Genomic DNA, 21,441 nt, shown 5'->3' on the forward strand with positions numbered 1-21,441 from the left:
GTTTTGAGCACCATGAGTATTAAATTTACCTCTGCAGTTTTGGGATGAAAGCAGAATCTAAGAGGTTGATGTCACACAACTTTGGCATTTAAAACCCAAAAACTAAGCACAATGAAAAACCAGTTAGACTACGGGGAAAAAATATTGAAGTGAACTGATCCTTTAATGTTTGTGAGTTTCCTTAAATAGAAACAGAAGGAGTCAATTTAACTTGGCAGGAGTCTGTAATGTCGTCTGAGCATAACTCCAGGTCCTGAGTGAATTTTAAAAACTTCCAAGTCTAAAGGGTCAGTTCACCCAAAACGACACAAGAATCTCCCTTACCTCCAGACTAGCGGTATCTAACCATGCAGATGTTTCGGTTTTACGTGTCCAGGTTTTCAGATATCCGTCTCTGAGCACCACAAACCGTTAACTTCCATTCTACTGGGATGGTGGCGAACTTCAGAGGTGAATAAGTCAAAACCTGAGCAAATAAAACAAAGGTTAGATACCACAAGCAGCAACTGAAAACATGTTTGTGACTTGAACTGACCAGTTAATTTAAATGTCAGTTGGATTTCACGGATAAGGCTGCAATTTTCTTATTGCCGACAAATCTGTGCAGAGCCAAACCAACAACGAACTGATCTACTTACAAGTATTTTGTGTATCCAAAGCCTAATATATCTTATTTCTCTGTGTGGTAGACCTCCGTTGTTGTTCAAAAACTATTAAAAACACATCAGTGAGTCACACCGCTGCACTGGGTGACATGTTCCATCATCATGAATAGTATGATGACAGTAATTTGTTTAGAAACGGCTCCAAAGACTAATAGCAGCAATCACATTTTCAATCTCCAGAGAGTTGTTCTGTTTACAGCTTCACTAGCTTGTTGTGCTACATATTAAAACCTCTTGATTTCCTACTGAAGTTCTTTGATAAATTTACATCATGTATGACAAAGAAAAGCATTAATCATGATGGTTGAGAGCCTGAAACCATTACCACTAATAATTGCAGCTTTATACTACATCATAAATTACTCAAAGAACTTCAGTACAAAGTCAAAAGGTTTTACACAAGAAATTACTCTCCGCAGGATTGAAAACTTGATCCATTATTCGTCTTTGGAGCCATTTCTAAACAAACGAACATGTCCAAACTCTTCATAATGAAGGAACATGTCACCCAGTGCAGCTGTGTGGCTCATTAATGTGTTTTTAATAGTTTTTGGACAACAACGGAGGTCTACGACACAGAGGAATAAGATATATCAGGCTTTGGATACTACCACAATACTTGTTGGTAGATCAGTTTGTTGTAGGTTTGGCTCTGCATGTGAGATTTGTTGGCAATAAGAAATGTAGAAAATCGCAGCCTTATCTTTTATCAATTAAAAACTGGATTTGCAAGCAAGTATAACAGGATCCAAACGTCCCAACACGATTCAGACCCAAGAAACCAGTTAAAAATAAGAAAAGCTTCGCAGAATAGTTGAAATCCTAGAATGTAGAGAGAGTGAAGGTTTTAATAACTATTTAATGCTTCAAGGTGTTCTGGATGTGTGTAAAGTCAAATTAAAGATCAGTAATCAATATAAAAATCAATGTTGGACAATAACAAAACTCCAGGAGCGCGCAGGCAGTAGATGCATGTTCGACCACTTTTTATTGCACGATTCAACAGACATGAGATCCTGCACAAAAGTGTTTCAGCACTGCATCGAGAAGGAAAAAAATTTTAAACAAAAACATACAATGTCAGGAAAAAATTGTAAGATATTTACAATAGATGCATCACTATTACCACTTATACATTATGTACATATTAGTCTCTGGTTTACTATGACAGTAGTTACAGAATGAAAAAACCCCTACGCACACGTTACACTTCAGCTCTACAGGGAATTACAGTGCTTACAAAAATAACTGGCTGGACTACATTCGCTCAACACAAATCAAGGTTAGGATGAAAAATCGTTAACGTAGAAAGTCGAAAATACTTGTACGACACTCGCTGCAACACAGGACCGGACGTGTCCCATTCACGGGCCCTGGGAAAAACAAAAACACACACGAAAAGAAAAAAAAAAAGAAAAGAAAACAGAATGTGCAGTTGTAAAAAATAAAAAAAATAAAAAAAAATAAAAAACAGGCTCCGGTTTTGTCTGTACAACTCAAATCTGGTTTTTGGAATTATTTTACAGAGGAAGAGGAAAGATAGCAGATAGTGGCTTTAAGATAAAAATGGCCTGTTTGGACAGATTCAAGATGAAAAACAGTCCAACTTTTCTTTTTTCTTTTCTTTTTTTTTTAAACAAATATCAAATTTGAAATAAAAAAAAACATATAAGTAATATCTGCAGCTTCAATTTTGCTGGAATAAAATCCTAATACACCAAGAGAGCGTCGTGATATTAAAGGAATAATTTGACTCTTGGGAAATACACTTTGCTTTCTTGCTAAGTTTCAGTTAGCTTAGTTTAGCTTAGCTTAGCTTAACACAAAGACTTGCCCGGCTCTGTCCAAAGTAATAAAATCCGCCTAACAGCAGCGCTTAAATTCACTAATTAAAATGCTTTATCTCGTTTGTTTAATCTGCACAAAAACAAGTATAATGTATAACGACAAGTTGTGGTTTTACGGGATTGTCTGTGTCGAATTATCTCTTGGCGCTGCTGGTTGTAGCTTTACATGTACCGTACAAACATGACAGTTTCGATCTTCTCAAACTAACTCTTGGCAAGAAAGCAAGTTAAGCGCATTTCCCCAAAAAAAAAAAAAAAAAAAAAAAATCAACTTATCCTTTCACTCTTCAAAACTGGATTTGATGCAGGACAGCAGCGAAAAAGAAGAGAGATTTAAATACAACGGATCCATTCAAACGCCGAATCTGAGAAGATGATCACAGACGGAGCAAAATTGTGGCGTCTCCAAATTTACAAACTTGACGATGAGCTTTTTTTTTTTCCTTCTTCTGTAATCTGTCATTTCACTGAGCCAATGAGAATTTAAGATGGTTTAAAAAGCTCCAAGTACGGTGGCCGTGTTAGGACATTTTAGCTGCAACAGCTCCGCTTTAACGGACTTCCAGGCTCACCGCTTTCAAACATTACGCACCGATTTCAAGTATATTAAAGTTATTTAACTGTATGATTATGATTCAAATATTACCATCAGGGAAAAATGATTAAAGAAAAAATAAAATTCTGACGCACAAAATAATTGATTTTCTTCATTTTTTTTTAGCACCAAGTTGGTTAAATCAGAGCACCTAATTTTGTCTGTGATGTTGACAGAACGCAGCATTAACATGAAGAAGCTCTTTCTCATCAACTGATGATGATGATGATGAATATTCAAGTCTGACAGCGCACAGCTGAGTCTGACGAGCTGAGAATAAAATGTTCTAAGACGGCTGCCGTACTGGGGGGGTTTTCTCAGCCCTCCTTATAACGCCTCATGTCAAAGTGAGAATATGAAAATAATCTGACAAGCTGTGAGCTGTTAGCCAGTGTTAGCCGTTAGCTTGCGTTAAAGCATTAATTAACAAGCAGGATTCAGTTTTGAGACTAAAAACCTCCTGAGGATTTAAAAAAAAAAAGTTGAGGTCTGTTTTCTTTTAAACCTCAGCTACAGATGAACTACTCAGTGAATTTGTTATTTAAAAAAAAAAAAAAAAAAAAAAGGAAGGAAAAACCCGGCCGGTGACACTGAAAGGCCTCCCAGATTCCAAACAGCATGATGTGTATATTATACATAAATGTTTGTATCTCAGATGTTCAGATACTTCAGTGGAGAAATATAAACAGCACCGTAAGGTTAGGACTCAAAAAAAAAAAAAAAAAAAATGTTCAAGAGAAATCGCTCATGTTCCTTCATTTATCTGGTTCAGCAGAGCAGAGAGCACCGAACACCTTTAAAACCTCCCAGTAGTGTTTTTATGTCAGACGGCAGTTTAAAAAGCGCTCTCTTCTTTTAATACTTTCTTTCTGTACTCCCTCGTTCTCTGGACAGGCAGGTAGATAAACGGTTTGTGGCGCCATCATTCAGCATGCTGGTATTTAAAAAAAAAAAAAAAAAAAAAAATTGTTCAAATCTAGGAAGCTAAACTGAGCTAAAACAAAATAACAGGTTGTAAAATAGCAAACACATGTACATGTCTACAGTTAAATGTAACCTATGGCTACGAAAAAGAAGTAAAGAGGTCATCTGAGGCCTATCCATAGTGTCTTGGTGTTCAATATTACATCTCGCATATATATACTATATATAAAAATAAAAACAATCCATTTGGCAACCTGTTTGATGTCTTACACTATTCCAGTAATCATAATTTTGGTCTTTGATATACACATATATAGAAATAGCTATAAAACTCTGCTGTTCAAGATCATCTGTGTTGAGTGAGGGGCGGTGACTGAGCCGAGATTCAAGTTAGCGGACGGTGACGTGCCGCCGTCAGCCACGCGCTGCTCAGTTATACTGCCGTCTGGTTCAGTTTCTTTTCTGCAGAAACCAACTGGTTTCTTTTGTTATTCTAAAAAACAAAAAAACACAAAACAAAAACAAAAGACAACAACAGAAATAAAAAAAAAGGCAGTTTGGTTGGTGGAAGAATGAGAATTGGAATCCGCTAGCCGAAGTTTCCTGACCTGCGCTCGCTCAGCTGCTTTGTGCTTTACCACAGATGGTTTCGCCTCAGTGCAGAAATAAAAAACAAAAACCTGAAAAATGTTACAAAAGTAAAATATGAAAAGTTTGAGCGGCGAGCTAGAGGCCGTCGCTGAGCACGCGAGAGATCAGCAGCTTTCCCTGATGACTAAGATGTACAGTGCCTTGGTTTTTGTGATCTTGAAGACATTACACGGGGTTTATATTTGTTCATGAACGGGGGAAGCAGGTGTCAGAGTCTTTGTTTGGTCTTTTGGCTCTCTGAGGGGGAGGGAGGGGGGGGTCAAAGGTCACTGTTAGGCCTCTGCTGCTTTCCTCTTTGAGCCCTTGGTTTTGGCCTCGGCTCCTTCTGCCTTCCTGGAGCCTTTAGGAGGACGGCCGCCGACGGCAGTAGCCGCTGTCACTTTTGTTTCGGAGGTGTCGTCTTGATCCTGGTTGTCTGTTCCCTCCAGCTCATCGTGCTCCTGGCAGCACGGCTGTCCCGTCGGGGGCCAGGGACGCAGCGCCCCCTCCTGGTGAGCCTTGCAGAAGGAGTTCGGGCAGAGCTGGCAGAAAGCCTCCGAGTTTTTCCCACAGACGTCACAGTGGTGCCAGGGGCAGTCCCAGCGGCCTGCAGGGAGCGACGACGGATGATACAGACACACAATTATTACAAAAATAAACACAAACGAACAAAAAATGCTAATCTGAGGTCAACTCACTATATAACAAGAGAGACAGAAACTGAAGATGTGATGCATCATGCTATAAAATAATATAAAAACATCAAAATGATTACATTTTCAATAAAAGAAATAATTTAAAATCTACTATCGCTGTGTGCCGACACTCTGCAGCGTCGTGCTCCTGCCGTCTCTTACCGAAGGGTCTCTTGGTGAGGTTCAGGCAGGACAGGTGATAAGCTTTGGTGCAGGTCTTCTTGTCACAGAGCACCAGCTGCCCTCCGTCCCCGCAGCGGAAACACTCGTCCTCAGACTTCTTCTTTCCCTCAGCTCGCCTCTTTTTATACTTTCTCTTCAACCTTTTCCCTTTTGGGTCGGCTGTTTGGCCGTTTGAGTTCTGCGGAGAGAGAGAGAGACGCCAGGAGGGTAACAGTCAGGACATTTCTTAATACTTCATTGTCAAACAACTACTCCACAAGGGGAACTAAACTGTAGAAATTTAGGGGGAAGAGATGCCTTAAAAGTAAACAGTCCCCCTGAATCCACTTGTATCACTATTTCTTTAACATTAAAACACATTCATCATTGTGTAATATGGCTGTAATTGACTTTTTTACTCTCCATGAATATGTCTCACCACTTCTTTATCAGAAAGTCTTTAACACTGCTGGAAACACCAACTCAGTCCCATAAAACCACAGAGGTATTAGGTATTAGTTGGTTTGATGTACATATACATATATATCAATTCTGTCATTTCAAAAAAATGATGCTCACCTTCGGTCGATCACCAAGAAAACCGCTGCAGTTTGGGGCGCCGCAGCGACAGACGGTCTTCTCATTGCCGAGGCAGTCCAGGTTGTAGTTAAATGTCAGCTCGGTCCCTGTAATACACACAAAAAAAACAAAAACATCAACATATTGTCTCTTTTCTTGTTGAACAATGAATGATTAAAATACACAAATCTGCAAACAGAGCAGAACAAAAAGACCCGACGTGCATAAGAAACCTTGAATGAAGCCTTGATGCTGCTGTACAGAAACTCGTCTCACCTGCCGGGATGTCGCAGACGGCGAACAGACCGACCCGCGTGTCGCCGTTCACCGTCCACTTCTGCGTCTCACAGTTGGGCTGACAGCTGTGGTTCATGAAGCGAGAGTAGTTTCCCTTCGGACCAGCATCGATGATTCGATCCTGAAAAATACAAGAAGGAAAACTATCATTAACAGCTGATCTCCACGTCTGCGCTGAGCCACACGTAGCCGCGGTCGTGTTTGTAGTATTGACTACTGTAACGTTACAACCGTCTGTCGTGTAACATTCCCAATGCAATACTGCTTCATTGATCTAGCTCCCAGTAGAAATGGTGCTGCTGCAGAGAAACAGCACCCCGACACACTGCGGAGCGAAAACAACTCACTCCAGATGTGCACTAACCTTGTCAATGGTGAGCATGTAGAAGTCGGTGATGTTGTTCTCCTGGGCGTACTTGATCCTCGCCCTGCATTCCTCCTCGTCGATCAGCTCTCCGATGTACTCGTTCACAAACTCGCCCTGTTTGAGACACGACATCAGACCAGAGACTTGATATTAGGACCAGAACGATCCCTCCAGCAGCCGATCCCCAGGGTTTTTCTAACAATCCAGACGCTTTTTAAATGGATCAGTATAAACTGCTTGCAGTAAAACATTACAACAGCTGCCAAAGTGCCTTTTTATAAGAGTTTAAAACATCAGCAGCGTTTCCTAATGTGCAGAATTTAAAGTGACAAACCGCAGATGTGCAAAAAACAAATAAAGAATCCAGAAATAACTGGTGAGACTGTAAAATCCAGTTCTGTTCATCCATAAAACACAACAGAGATGATTTGATCTTCATCTTCCTCTACGCTGATGACAGTAAAAATACCAACAGAACCGTTTTGACCTTTAAACAACGTGAATCTTGTATTTTTTTTCCCCTAAAAGCTTCTCTCCTCACCTTCTTGATGTCTCTCAGGGAGACGAGGCCCCAGCCTTTGCCGGCCGTCTTGATGATTTTGGTCTCCGGGTAGAGACGTTTGGTGAAGTCCTGGTTACAGCAGCGCTCGCCGCTGGGACACACCTGAGGGTGACACTCGTACTGCAGCATGCGGTTCAAACACTCGGACTCGAACCCGCACGGCCTCTCGTCCGTCGGCTTGCAGTTACACTTGGGGATCTCGAAAATGTCTGCGGTGTAGACCTGGACCCTCCCGTAAGGTTTGTTGACCTGTAGGAGGAGAAAACTGGGAATTAACGGATAGCGAAGCATTTTGAAGATCATGCTCGACATCTGTGGAAAGGATGTAAATAACGTTATCTAAAAGGTTCATCATGTAGTGAAAACTCTTCAGTTAAGAAGAGTTAAGTTCCCACCTTGATAAATTTATATGGAGGTGGTTTTCGGTTGTTCTCCTGCGCTTCCTTGGCCTCTCGTTTCAGTTTTATCTCCTTGAATCGAACTTCAGCCTCTAACAGAGCTGAGGAAAAGAATGTGAAGTCTTATTAGATCCGTGAAAACATTCATTCACACGTTAAGTTCAACGTCCAATGATTATGGGAATGATGGGCATTCCCAGGATGTTGTATTGATTTTTACCATTCTTAAAGACTTTGCCAATGCCGGTCCTCTGGTGCTTGCTGCCCCGGTCTCCCTCCATGTAGGGAAACACTCGGCCCTGGTGAGTCCAGAAGTAGTCCTTGGAGCCGAAGAAGAAGACCGGAAACTCTCCGATCTCGTGGCGAAGGTGCTGGATGTTGGTGGGGATGTTTCTGGGGTGGTGAATCTCTGCGGGCCACCATCTGAGGGAGAAACAAGACGAGGTCAAAACCTAGAATATGGCGCTAGAGGAAGTGCGCCAGGCTTTGACTGAAGCCAATATGACACAGGGCCTTTCTCAATTGTCTAAATTCTCAATGCCAGTACCATCATTCTGCAGTTGGAACAGCAGCAGCTCAGCTTCAACACAACTACCTGACTGTACTGCGACAAAATCATCTCCACTGACACGTTTTTCCCCCCTCAACCCCCCTCCTCATTTATAGAGAGATGCAGTAAATTATGTTATTCAGTCTGTAATGTAGCTGTAATAAAATCCAAACTGTTATGTAGCTTAATAAAATAAAATGAAATTTAATATAGGCTGATCTGTTCATTTTAATACATTTGTTGTGGTGATGTGTACATATTGAGCATCAGAAGCAGCGCAAATATGAAGCTTCACTTTACATCCAGACAAACTAATGTGGCAGCTACAACTGAGACCAACATTTATCTTCTTAAAAAGGAATTATATCATATCAAAATGCTGCGGAGACATTAGAGCCAGCCGTAAATCACCAAAGAGCTTCACAGATCAGCTCATCGGATCATGACGACAGTCGTCAGGAGGCTGGTTTCACCCGGCCAGCAGCTCCTCACATGTCCCAAAACATCGGAGCAGGCGTCATTTGGATAAACTGACCACATATTGGGAATCTAAAAAGGTTTCTCGCTTTTTAATAACAGCTTTTAGCTTGGATCAAAATCTCTGCCATCACTGCCAGTTAGTGCCAAATGCATTCTGGGATACTTGGCTGCTCCGAGCTTCGTCGGCCTTCAGCCGAGCAGTGGTGTAATTTCATCACTCAGTTATGGACGTTGGCGTTTATAGGGCTGACCTCGCTGTTCAGAAGCAGGAGCAGCAAGTAAAGACGCATCTTTCTCTCACCTGTATGTTCCCAGTTTGACCCAGATGATGTCTCTGTATTTGGGTTTCTTCCCAGCTCGGCAGTCGTTGCAGAACCAGCTCCCATCAGGCATAGCGATGTTCAAGCAGTCGGGGTGAAAAGCTGCCGGACAAGACTCACAGCAGAGCAGCTGCCCTCCTGCAACGTAAACGAAAACCACTTTAGACAAGCGTGTAACACTTAAAGTTACAAGTAAGCAGCATTAAAGCTGACAAGTGAGCTGTAATTTACAGTTGAGCAAGAGCGATAAAAAAAAAAACAGCGTAAAAACACAAATGTTTAGTCTGATGAGCAGCCAATAAAGCTGCCGCGTACACACACTCGTTAATCAACTGAAACACTGCTGCTCTGTGTTTCATCAGTCCTCGGGGGGGGGGGGAGAACCGACGCTGCGTCTCAGAGGCATTTCTGCTGAATTTTTGCATTAATGGCAAAATAAACAAAATCATCCAGCCAGCCAAGACTAAATCGCCGTCTTTCTGGGATTTAGTCATCTCGCACAAAGTCAGAACATTTACTCCCACGTGACAGTACAGCTGTTTCCACAAAACCGGCTGAGATTTTAACTGAAAAAATTGACGCTCAGGAACTTCTGTAGTTCAGCGTTTCCTCTGTGATTTTCAGCAGCAGCAGCGGTGTGTGATTAATAGCTCAACACTCACCACCCTGCAGCTCTAGTGCAGGTGGTCGTGCCAAAACGATTTCCTCATTACATGTTACAGAGATTAAAGAGATATTAATAATGTTTATGCTACACTTTGGTGTTCATTTGTAAAAACCTTTTAACATCATGTAATTCTCTTTCTGTGGAACTTCCACATCATATTAAAGCATCATATCATAGTGTTTGATAGAGTTGGACCACTTTGCCTGTAATAAAGACAAATTTCACTAACATAATAAAAAAATAAAACATTAATATCTAGGTGGGGAAAAAGCAAGTGTGCATTTGAAAACAGCACACTGTCATAATTTTGAGTGTGACTTGTTTATGCTGTTCCTGAGGGTCAGGTATTATTGCCCTCAGTGTTCCTGACTGTCCAAAGCCAGAGAGTAAAGACATCTGGCGTGGATTGGGATCCGACGTTCCTTATTGGGAAGCAACTCAGAGTCAACGTGTGTACAAGCGATGTAGATGAAAATTTGAGCAAACACCGTCAACCTTTAAAACTACAGGTGAAGTCTGATTTAACAGCACAAAAGATCAACATTATTACCTGGCTTATTAATTAAGTAGACAAAAAAAAATCATCAGTTAAGGAATACTGGTGACTGCCCTCACTGTTGCTAAGAGAGGTGAAGTGTCAAACCTTTGGAGCAGACGAAGCACCAGCTGACGTTGACGTGACTGTGGTGGCTGTAGCCCTTCTTGGCGTGGAAGTGGTTGGTGCAGATGATGGCGGTGTTGGTGATCATCTCGCTGCCCGCGGCAACGCACTGGTCGCCGACGTGGTACGCGACGGGGCAGCGTAGGCAACGCATCAACCTCCCTGCGGCGAGGAGCCAAAGAGACGCCGGGTTAGACAGATTTATATCAACCGGAGACCAAAGTGACTGAAGATATTTGTCAAACAGGAATGATTTATGTTATTGATTGGTTTGCTCAAAGGTCTAGTCATAGATTACGGATGTTTTTCCTTTCCTATCTGTCTCAAACTAGTAATCAAAGATGGTTGAGTACTTCAGTGGTCCCTTGTTTTCATAGTGTGACAGTCAGAAGTTGTCATTAGTCGTTTAAATTGGCTCCTAACCGTCAAAAAGGCAGGTCTTACCCAATATGAGGGGAAACACCAAAAAGGAAGAGAGAGAGAGAGAGGAGAGAAAGAAGAGAAAGGGAAGTGGTGTTCCTCTGATAGTGAGGGACTCTTCTGTTGAGACCATGATGGGTAATAAATGATCATCTTCATCCCTGAAATACTGTGTGTATTAACTCAAACCAACGCTGAGCTCAGTGAGTTGATGACACAAGAAAAAGAGGACCGGAGTCACTCAGCTAGCCCTCCACCAAAACAGGGCTTAGCAGTAATTAATTTAATCTCCAAGACCTGATAACTTATTTAACCAGCAGAACCTGCGCCGTTAAAATGCTAACCGCATGAAATCTTGTAATATCATGATGTCACAAGCATCTCAGTCAGAGAAAAACAAGAAGAAATTGTCTTTGTAGAGTCCAAAAGTTTCAGAACATAGTTTGTTTTCTCACTGCAGCCTGAAATCAACATTCATTCATGTAGTCTTTCTTACATTTCATGCTTTTAACTGAGGTTTAAATTATGTTTCATGACCAAAAAAAACAACAGTACTACTACAGTACTATTCACAGCTTTTCTTGAAAACGATACTACCGCAACATCCTTTTCTCTTTTTCCACTTAAGTATCTGAAACTCCATTCTGAAACTCTTAACATATATCATGATGCTGCTGGCTGATAAGGCTGGTGCATTTCCTTGACAGTTATTAAAATGGACAGTTGACAGTTGAAACATGTCTCTCCCACACAGCTTTAAAAACAGCAGTAAAATTCCCTCATCTGGTCTCCAGAAATGAACAATTTAAGTGCAACATCCTGTATATAAATGACGTAAATATGAAAATTCTCAAGACTTCACTGAACTCAAGTATCAGGACAGGTGTGATCCTTTACGACTCACCCTTGGAGGACTTGTGCTTGGTGCGGCAGCCGTAGTGGCAGCTAAGGCAGGTGTGGAGCGGGCAGCGGAAGCCCTTGTTGTCGAACACGGTGAGGGGGCTGAGGCGGACGCACGCTTCGTGGTAAAATTTGCCGCAGTGCGGGACGTGACAGCGACGCACCTCGCCCTCCGACTGCTTACAGGTGAAACACGAGTGAACTCCTGAAAGAAAGACAGTAATTAATTAAGAAAACCTCAGTTACTACGATCATCCCTCCCTGTTCCACTCCAACCACTGACTATCCATAGTGATATATGTTTATTAATAAAGTTATAAATAAAGTTTACTATATGCACATGTGGCTTTAAGGGTGCAGAACAGTCGTATCTTTTCCACAATAACATCAGGAGTCACAAGTAATAAACAACATTATCTAGTTTCAGCCACTAAAATAAAAATATTTCTGTAGGGCTGCAACTAACGAGTACTTTCATCATTGATTAATCTGTAGTTTTTTCTCCTCAATTAATTAATTAATTGTTTTCGCCATACAATGTCAGAAAACAGCGACCAACCAACAACCCAAATATGTTTAAATTACTGTCAGAGGGCTAAAGAAACCAGAAAATATTCACATTTAAGAAGCTGGAATCAGAGAATTTGGGGATTTTCTTTATAAAAAATGACTCAAAACAAAGAATCAATAATGAAAATAGTTGGCTTCTGATTGTTTAATTGACTAATCGTTGCAGCTCTAATTTGCTCCAATTCATAAAATCTGAATTTGAATAAACACCTTTGTGATTTTAACTGTTGGCCAGAGAAAAAAAAAAGACAATTTTCAGACTTTCAAACAAGATTTTTTTTAATAGAATTATTCATCAATTAGAGTTTTAAATATCAGTCATTAAAAGTAAGTATCATCCTCACCTGTGCTGCACTCCTGACACAGCAGCTTATCTTCAGGTTTGAGGGACGGACCCAAACAGTTGAGATGAAACATCCCACAACACTGGCCTTCACACGGCACCAAGTCCTCACCGGCCTGCTCACACACCTGTAGGAAACACACACACACACACACACACACAGATCGACACACACGCAGAGATTTAGACGTTTCAGTGCGTGTGATGAGAATAAAAGATCAGCGGATAACATGGAAATCAGGAGAGTCGTTATTAAAGTGGGAGTGAGCTGTAAATATAACTATATTCCCCAGTTGATTACATAAAGACGGAGAACTGTGTCATCCAGCGTGTTTGTTTATACAAAGAACTTCATCCTGCTCAACAGTATTTTTATTTAGAAGAATGTGAAGCAGCGTTTCTCCAGGAAATGTCCTACTTTTTTTTTTTTTTTTTTTGAAAGGGGAATTTATAGTTTCATTTCAAAATAAGAGCGGACAGACCCACCTGGCAGACAAACTCTTTCTTTCGTTCACCCTTCTTTATCCCATCCAAACTGTCACTTGGAGAATCAGGACGTCCTTCGCTCCCAGAACCCTACAGAAAACAATCCTTAACACTTCTGTACACAATTCACACTTCGAAGAACGTAATTACCAAGTCCACTTATTAATTAATCTGCTAATTAACAACTGATATAACTGCCAACGTGACTTTATTCCTTGAGGAGTTCAGCTCGCCAAGTACAAAACAGACGAGATTGATTATTACTGCTTAAAGCTTCTCAGTTATTATTTCATACTTGCACATAATTCTTGGGGGAAAAAATTCAAAGGATCTTTTATTTTTTTAATTTTATATGTTTGTTAAAAAAAAGAAAAAGAAAATAAAGAATAATTAATTAAACAAAGAATATTTGATATGTATAGTTATCAGCTTTTTAAGCCTTAAATACCGATACAGGCCTCAAAAATTCAGTTTCATTCAGGCTGTAGTGTAATTACAGTTAACACCATCTAACTTGTACTTACTGGCTATTAATACCAGGAAAATAATGATTTAACCTGTTTATCACTGTGTATTATCATTAAATGCACACCAACGCATACTTAAATTGTTTAGGGAAAAAAACAAACACTACAAAACAAATCTCGGGTGAATCTAAGGTTAGTCTCTCTCTAACCTCAGGCTCAGGACACGGGGAGGACCGCCTCTTCTTTGCCTTAGAGGGCGTAACCTGGTTCTCTCCATCCTGTTTCCTTTTCCACCTACGCTTTGGTTTCTCTGCGTCTTGGTCATCTGTTAAAAACAAAAAAAAAAAAAAAAGAAGAGCGATGAGTCAAAGATCAAAGCTGTAGATAATAATCAAGAGGTTTCAAGTGTGACCAGAAATGGTGATCAAATACAGAGTGTGATATGATGGTTTACCAGTAAGGGGAGCTTTTGACTTTTTCAGTCGCTTCTTGGTTTCTTTTACGTCTTTGTCGGTTTTCTTCCTTCTTCTCTGCTTTTTGTCTGTTCCCTCTGAAGTTGAGGCCTGAGAGAGTTTGAACAAGAAAATCAAGGTTTTATTCCGAGTGTTTCATGGACATTTCGGGGGAATCTTATTGAATCAACCATCTCTTTTTGTAAGGAATTTATTTCTTCAATGTCATTACTTTTACTATGTAATAATAGGTGCAGTTATGCTTCTTAAATGACATTACAGCGGAGGGAAAACTCACCTGTTTTTCAGCATTTTTATTTGTTTTACGTCTCTTTTTGGGCTGCTGCTCTTTGTCTGCTGAAGCGTCCGTCAGCGGCCTTTTGGACGTCTTCTTCCGCTCCCTCTTGACTACAAGACAAAAAGTGTTAAAATGGTTTATCGTCTGAGTTAATTATCTGCTGGTTAGAAAAAGGAAATGTTTAAGCTGCTTTTAGAGTAGTTTGAGGATTCAGTGAAAAACGTCTGTGCTAACTGAGCTAAAGAAAAATATTAAAAAGACCAAAAATAAACTCGGTGTAAGGAATGACGCCATCTCTTTTGTCTATGTTTTGGAAGGTATTACTTTAAAATTTACTGCGACTGACTCACCTGAGGAATCAGTCCGCTCAGTCTTTCCTCTACATTTTCTTCAGTTTGTCAACAATGACAACAAAAGACTCTTTTCAAGTTACATTAATTTAACAAAGCTGTTTGTATGTTTCTGCAGATTAACTATAAAAAAGGGTCAAATTATGAGCACTAGTTACAAGTATCAGCATGCAATTGCCATTAAATTGTGTTTTCTAAGTGATTATCTGTCTAAATGGGATTTTAGTGTCATGTGACAACATTAAAAAAAGCAATGCACAACTTTCTCAGAGCATTTTGGATAAGTTCTCTGCTTTCTAAGCGTCACTGCTATCAACACAGACTCTCTCTGCACAGACGACTACAATAAGACAGGAAATTCTAAAATACACTGGCAACATTAACTGATAATTCCACAATAACCCGACCACTTCGCTATTTTACTAGCCACATATGGTCATTTGAAGCAGCAGATTCCACAGCTCTGGTAAAAACACAGCAGTCACTGCCAGATTTAAAGTAGCGCTTGGCCAGTGTTGACCTCGCTGCCTGAGGTTCAACTTTCAACCAACCTGGAACTGAAACTGGAAGTGAGACTGGCTCCGAGATATTGTCATTCAAAGAATCGATCTTTGTTTTCCTTTTATTCGCAGGGTCGGAGGCATTGTCCGTTGGAGGTTTTTTCCTTCTCCTCACGGTCTTTGTGGGTGACTGAGCCTGTTTCGGTCGTCTCTTTTTCTTCGGAGGAACGACTGATTCGGCTGGTATATCTGGTGCAGAAGTGGCGGGATCCTGCAAAGAAAACAACAAAATGCATTTAAAATGAAGCTATCTAAAGTCAAAGGGATTTTTAAGGTTACAAATATGACCAATGTATTTGTTTTGGGACCCTGATAAGATATCTCCATTCCAAAATCCTCTTATTTTCACATCTCAATCTCTTCATTTAATTTACAAATTGTAGTTGACACTCAAAAGTTGACATGTACATTTAGTGACGGGTCAATAACCTGTAATCATGGAAACTACTCAGTGGTGTTTTTGTTGTATTTCAGAGCTTTTCAAGACTTACAATTAATTAGAAATACAATTAACATTCTTAAGTTTCCCGTAGGGTTCCTACACTGGTTTGTAAAGGATGAAAACAAACAAACAGACAAAAAAACTACATATTATTCATGTCACAACCCTTACTAATACATTTCTGTGTGTTTTACCTGTGAGGCTGACTGCAGTTGAAACATTTCTTTGGAAGAAACTGTGTCGTTTATGTCCTTTTTCGATAAGGAATTGTTTAGATGGCTCTTGCCCCCTTTCCGCCATTCTCCCATTTTGAGTTTTGTTCTGGGTACTTGTGTCTTTTTTCCTGCTGAAGTGCTGTCTTGGGACTGAGGGGCTGCCGTGGGCTCACCGGCAGGGCCCGACAGCGTCGAGGGGAGCTCCGGGCTGAGCCGTGACTCCGTCTCCTGATCCGTCTCGCTGCCCGGTTCGGGCACCAACTTTTCCAGGATGTGGGGGTTCAGATGAGGCCCGTCGTCATCGTACAGATATGTGAAGTTTGTCATGCGCTCATCCAGCGACATGCCGAGGGCCTCCTTAGCCTGAATGATGCCCATGTTCCACTGAGCCTGGAGTTTACGGGGCACGGAGGGAGCGGTCTGCGTGACACAACAAGAGAGCAGCTAGTTTATATGACGAGTCAGAAAAGACACGATACAGTAGTGATGTTTTCAACCAAAGAATGTCTGTTGCTACAAAGAAACAGACATGAATAAAACTATTTTCACACTGTGGGCAATACAAAAGATTGTGCACTTGATTAGCTGCATGTGTGCGTGTGCACGAGCAGACTTGGTGGTAAATGCAGCCAGATTGTTACTCGGTTTAGAAAAAGGCGTAAAGATAAGACTAAACTGGCTGATATTATGGTTGGACTTGAAAACAAAACCAATAGAATGCATTTGCAGAAGTGCTGCAACAATTAGTTGCCGACTATTTTGATGATTGATTTACCATTTTGAGTCTTTTTTTTTTTTAAAGGAGGAAAAAAAAAGTCAAAATTCTCTGATTCCAGCTTCTCAAATATGAATATCTTCTGCTTTCTTTAATCCTCTGTGGCAGCAAACTGATATATTTTTGGGTTGTGGACAAAACAAGACATTTGAAGACGTCATCTTGGGATCTAAGTCGACATTTTTCACCATTTTCTGACATTTTATGGACCAAACAACTAATTGATTGATCAAGAATATAATCTACAGATTAATTGATAATGAAAATAATCATTAGTTGCAGCCTTAATTTGCAATCTATATCCTGGCGTTTACTTGCAAAACATTGACGGATTTTCTGTTTGGAATAAACTTGATAACATTTCACCATCTAATTGACTAGAGGAAACTTGTATAAAACATTTTAAGGAAGTTTATGTTTTAATGTTGCAAGGACTTTTGAGCAAAGTCTTTCTGAGCAACAACACACCACATCCTCTACGCAGGGGCATCACATCGGAGAAGAAACTGATTTACCTTTTTGTGGATGACACGGGAGGCTGGTTGTTTGTTGGCCTGGCTAAGCTCCTGGTATTGATCCTCCCCAGTAAAGGACACAATGTTCTTCTCAAAGATGTAGCCTCTCTCAGGGGCATCTCCAAAATACTGCACATGGTATAAGAGGCCCGACCTGCTGTTTGCTGCTAAAACAAAGGTCAATAACAATGGTTATAACTAAAGTAGTTAAGAGACCATATTTCTCCACCTATTAACTTAGTGTTTACAACACACTGTTTGAGTCCAAGTCACTCAACCAAGGATGCAGGTGGTAGACACTGTAAGGGCTAGAAAAGAACCAGTTCATGCAACATATCGTTCGTCCACGTTAGAAAGAAGAAGCATTTATGGCTGAGGTTTCCAAAACCGTTTAACCATTCGACAAGCAGTTCTGATGGAATATACTGGCGCCTTAATTCACCTTTCTGCTTCTGTTTGATGTGATTGTTGAGTTCTGGGTCCATGGTCACAATGCAAGGCCACCAGGGGTATCCTGACACCTTGGTCCAAACCACATCACCGACGGAGAAACGGATCAGCAGCGGAGACACTTCCGTGATCTCCTCTGTCAACTCTGGGATGAGATCAAGCTAGAAAAGAGAAATCAGTTAATCAATAGACAAAAATAGACACTGATTAGGGCTCTGAACACTTGTACCTTCCTAAAACCAATGACTTTACATACACATATGAATCGCTACAAGTGGTTTACACCTTTAACTATTAGTTAATCATATACATACAATACTTTGTATGGGCAAAGTCTTTACATTGACTTTGCATGCTTTCAAAGCCTACGTGGAAATCTTGTTTAATATTTAGCATTATATTCCCCCAGGTGTATGACCAAAAATTTGAATGTCAACAGAACAAACATATCTGTCATTATAACAAAGTCAACATTCACTATGTATTCAACTGTCCACAGGAAGCCTTCTACTGTTTGCTCACATTTGTATGTATGGTCCTTTTGTCTTAACACCATCTGTCAGCATAACTGTAACTGTTATTGTGTTGATGTTTGTCTTTAAAGCAACATTGGCACAACATATTGCAGTAAAAGTAGAGATAAAAGAAAAACCTCGTCTGCTGCTGCTCCAGCTCCCTCTACAGTAAATGTGTGGTCAAGTGACTCCACAGGGGTGGCCGAGGGACTGAGGCTTGATTGAGGTTTTGGTTTGTTAGGTCTCCCCCTCCTTTTCTTCACGTCCTGTCTCTCAGGTCCAGATATTATACCTTCAGTGGCCGTGGACAGACTGGTCCCGCTGGCACAGCATGGCTCAAACAGTGGCTGCTTGACCACCTGGGGTATCATCACCTTCAGCTCAGGTTCAGGTTCAGTATGCGGAGTGCAATTGTGCTGATGGGTGCCATTCGTAGCGGGGGCTTCAGCGCCCTTAAGCATAGGTGGCTCCGGAGCACAAAGCTTGGGCAGCGCGTCTTGGTCCCCGTTCAGCACACGGGAGGTGAGGTCTTTGAGCCTCTCGTGGTTGTTATGACTGTGGCCAGCCATCTTCTGCAGGACACCGTCTTGTAGTGTGGCGGCCAGCTGGGCAGCAGCTTTGTCCATTAGCAGAGCGGGATCACTGCCCATGTCCCCTCGACCTTTCCGTACACTAAGGGACTCTGGCGGCTGCTTCATGCTTATGGGGTTGGCTGGTTCAGGCATCGAAGGCAGGGAGCTACCTTTGCTGTCCATCCCATCTAACCCCCTCCAGGCTCACTGAGCTACAGGACAGGGAACACACAGAAACTCATTTCACAGGTTCAATCAGAAAACACTGGCTACATCATGCATTCAGTTTTTGATGCTCATCCCTCTGGCAAATTGTAAAATGGCATTCTGGGATATGAATCCTATGAGCATATCGTTACACATTTCACAAAATGGCACTCATTTGCTCCAGCGGAGCATGAACAGAAAGCTTGGAGGCGACAGAGAAAACTGCACCTGTCACGGAATGTTCTAGCAGCGTAGTTTTGAGTGTTTTTTGGTAAGAAAGTCGACTAGATTGACCATAAGTCTGAAGCAACGATATCTCTGTGCATAGCAACTGAATACTAAAGCCTCAATGAAATCCACCCCAGTACGATGATCTACAACTCATGTGAACGAGGTCAAGCCAAACCCATTCTTTATTACATCCATGCATGCGAACAAAAACCAATGGGCGGGCGGAAAACCTCTTACCGCGACAATTTCCAAGTTGGCTTTCTCCTGGAAAAAAAAAGACTAGCTAGCTGCTAGCTGCAGTCTATGGCAAAGCGGTCTGGAGAAGGCAGGAGGCAGAAGGCAGGAGGCCGGCTGCAGGCTCCACCGCATGCAGCGAATGCCCAATGAGTGGGTGGCTCGCTGTGCCGCGTAACCACCGCATCACCGGCTAGAAATGCCGCGGAAATGGAAGCAGCTGACAAGTTGGTGCAACGCTAATGGAGTGCGAATAAATGCTGGAATTAAATGTATCCCTGCTCAGTTAAAAGCTAACTTTACATTATGGGTTAAATTACAAGGTTACGATAGTTATGTTAGTCGTAATATGACGACAAATCGGCAGATATTGTTACAGTAACGCAAGTGTTTTAACAATCGCTCCGAAGTATTAACCTAACATTAAGGTGTCCTGCTGGCCATCGTAATATACCGACTCTAGCTAGCGTTTGCCACATCACATCATGCATGAAACGGGCTCCGACTATAATCTGAAGCGGAAGCCACGATGCGGGAATCTAATGGATCCCAGCCATGGACAGGCGGCCAAACATTATCCCGTACCGTACCGAACAACCGCATCTGTCAGCGCTACACACAGCCAGCCATTAACCGCATTCCAGCAAATAGACAAAGCCGCCACCCGAAAGCTAAATGCCGTTAACTGACTTGCTACTCAACTGAGATTCACGTTAAATACGCCGATAAATAAATGAGGACACAATTGGACGATTGCGGTTGTTTATTTGAAGTGTTCTGCTATTGTTTCATTGATATACTGAATTTGTAGGCGCCATGACAGCTCGGTTTCAAAAATGCTAGCCGCGCTAGCCGAAGCTAACCAGCGCACCATTGAAACCAATGCAAACTGCTCATACAAGCAGCTAGCATACTAGCAGGTCCCCTCTCACTAAAATGGATGGTCGGCCCGAACAAATGCCGGCTAATACCCCAGTGCTGACAATAACATGAAAGACAGGTTCTTTCTAGTTACCTGTTGGATCTCCTCTCGGTCGTTAAAGGGAAAAAATGCCCGAAAACATCCCGCAAAGCGAAGGATTTCATTCAAGTCGAGTCGACAGCTTATGGGCAACTCAAACTCTGAGGCCAACCAGCGCGAAAAATACTCACTTCCGATTGGTCGGGAGCCGAGAGGGGATCCAACCGGTCCTTTCAAAAAACCAACCGTAGGAAGTAGCTGACCCCGGTGTGTCCCGTCTGTTTTCACATCACTCAACAGCGTTTAGATTTAGACAGTGGTGGAATAAGTTATCAGAGCCTTTACTTGAGTAAAAGTACCAATACAGCAATGTAAAAATACTCCATTACAAGCAAAAGTCCTGTATGAAAAGTAAAAGTACATAAGTATTATGATGTAGTTGGTGTAGCTAAAGTATTGCAGTAAAAGTAGTGGTTTGGTCTCTCTGACTGATATATTATTGTATATGACATAATTAGATTATTCATACTGAAGCATCAGTGTATAAGCAGCATGTTACTGTTGTAGCTGCTGGAGGTGGAGCTAGTTTCAACTACTTTATATAGAGTTAGCTAGTTCAGTCCAGTGGTTCCCATACTAGGGGTCGGGCCCCTCCAAAGGGTTACCAGATAAATCTGAGGGGTCATGAGATAATTGATGGGGGAGGAAGTTCTGATACACACATCTGTTTTCAGTTTTTGGACTTTTTCTCTAATCTTTGATTTTTGGCGAAATATTGGATCATTTGAACATTTATTGAAATGAAACCATTTGAGAAGTTTAGAGGGAAAAATCACTATTTGGTGGAGCTGTTAACAACTCATAGACATCTGAAATGTGACCCCAACTACGCACTGCTTTTTGTAAGATGTCAAAAGCATAAAGCGGAAATACTCAAGCAAAGTACAAGTGCCTCAATTTTGTAAAGTACTGTTGGGCTGATTTGCCAAGTTTCCTTTCAAAGATTGGCCTACTGACCTTTTATCCAGTTATTCAGTGGAAATGCGAATTGATGTTGAGAAAAGGCAGGCTGTATTCTG

General features: G+C 41.4%; 1 protein-coding gene across 3 annotated transcripts; it reads right to left on the reverse strand.

Moving 5' to 3' along the window:
• Nucleotides 1–3,852: 3,852 nt before the first annotated feature.
• nsd2 (nuclear receptor binding SET domain protein 2) lies at nucleotides 3,853–20,599 on the reverse strand. Of its 3 annotated transcripts, none has more exons than XM_042389005.1 (22): nucleotides 20,417–20,599; nucleotides 18,295–18,941; nucleotides 17,635–17,803; nucleotides 17,193–17,359; nucleotides 15,882–16,322; nucleotides 15,237–15,456; nucleotides 14,336–14,445; nucleotides 14,040–14,148; nucleotides 13,795–13,910; nucleotides 13,119–13,208; nucleotides 12,634–12,760; nucleotides 11,724–11,924; nucleotides 10,382–10,561; nucleotides 9,053–9,209; nucleotides 7,942–8,144; nucleotides 7,719–7,822; nucleotides 7,303–7,572; nucleotides 6,759–6,875; nucleotides 6,374–6,515; nucleotides 6,098–6,204; nucleotides 5,519–5,717; nucleotides 3,853–5,268 (listed from the first exon to the last, which is right to left on the reverse strand). In XM_042389005.1, the coding sequence occupies exons 2-22, from the start codon at nucleotides 18,910–18,912 to the stop codon at nucleotides 4,955–4,957; spliced, it is 4,161 nt and encodes a 1,386-aa protein (XP_042244939.1). In that variant the 5' UTR covers nucleotides 18,913–18,941; nucleotides 20,417–20,599; the 3' UTR covers nucleotides 3,853–4,954. The 3 variants fall into 3 exon arrangements, with proteins under 3 accessions (XP_042244939.1, XP_042244942.1, XP_042244941.1); XM_042389008.1 differs by having other exon boundaries at nucleotides 17,193–17,356; nucleotides 20,417–20,598; XM_042389007.1 differs by lacking the exon at nucleotides 20,417–20,599 and adding an exon at nucleotides 19,405–20,401.
• Between the last annotated feature and the right edge of the window lie 842 nt (nucleotides 20,600–21,441).

This window comes from Thunnus maccoyii, chromosome 16, assembly GCF_910596095.1.
Source record: "Thunnus maccoyii chromosome 16, fThuMac1.1, whole genome shotgun sequence".
Lineage (NCBI taxonomy): Eukaryota > Metazoa > Chordata > Actinopteri > Scombriformes > Scombridae > Thunnus > Thunnus maccoyii.

What these genes read in the sequence shown, in the direction of transcription:
- nsd2 (XM_042389005.1), bottom strand. Translation starts at nt 18,912, where the DNA reads ATGGACAGCAAAGGTAGCTCCCTGCCTTCGATGCCTGAACCAGCCAAC. An exon ending in GTCAAAAGCTCCCCTTACTG is followed by an intron (nt 13,911 to 14,039) that starts GTAAACCATCAT and finishes TGTTTTTAACAG; the next exon opens with ATGACCAAGACGCAGAGAAA. An exon ending in CCCTGAGAGACATCAAGAAG is followed by an intron (nt 6,876 to 7,302) that starts GTGAGGAGAGAA and finishes TGTCTCAAACAG; the next exon opens with GGCGAGTTTGTGAACGAGTA.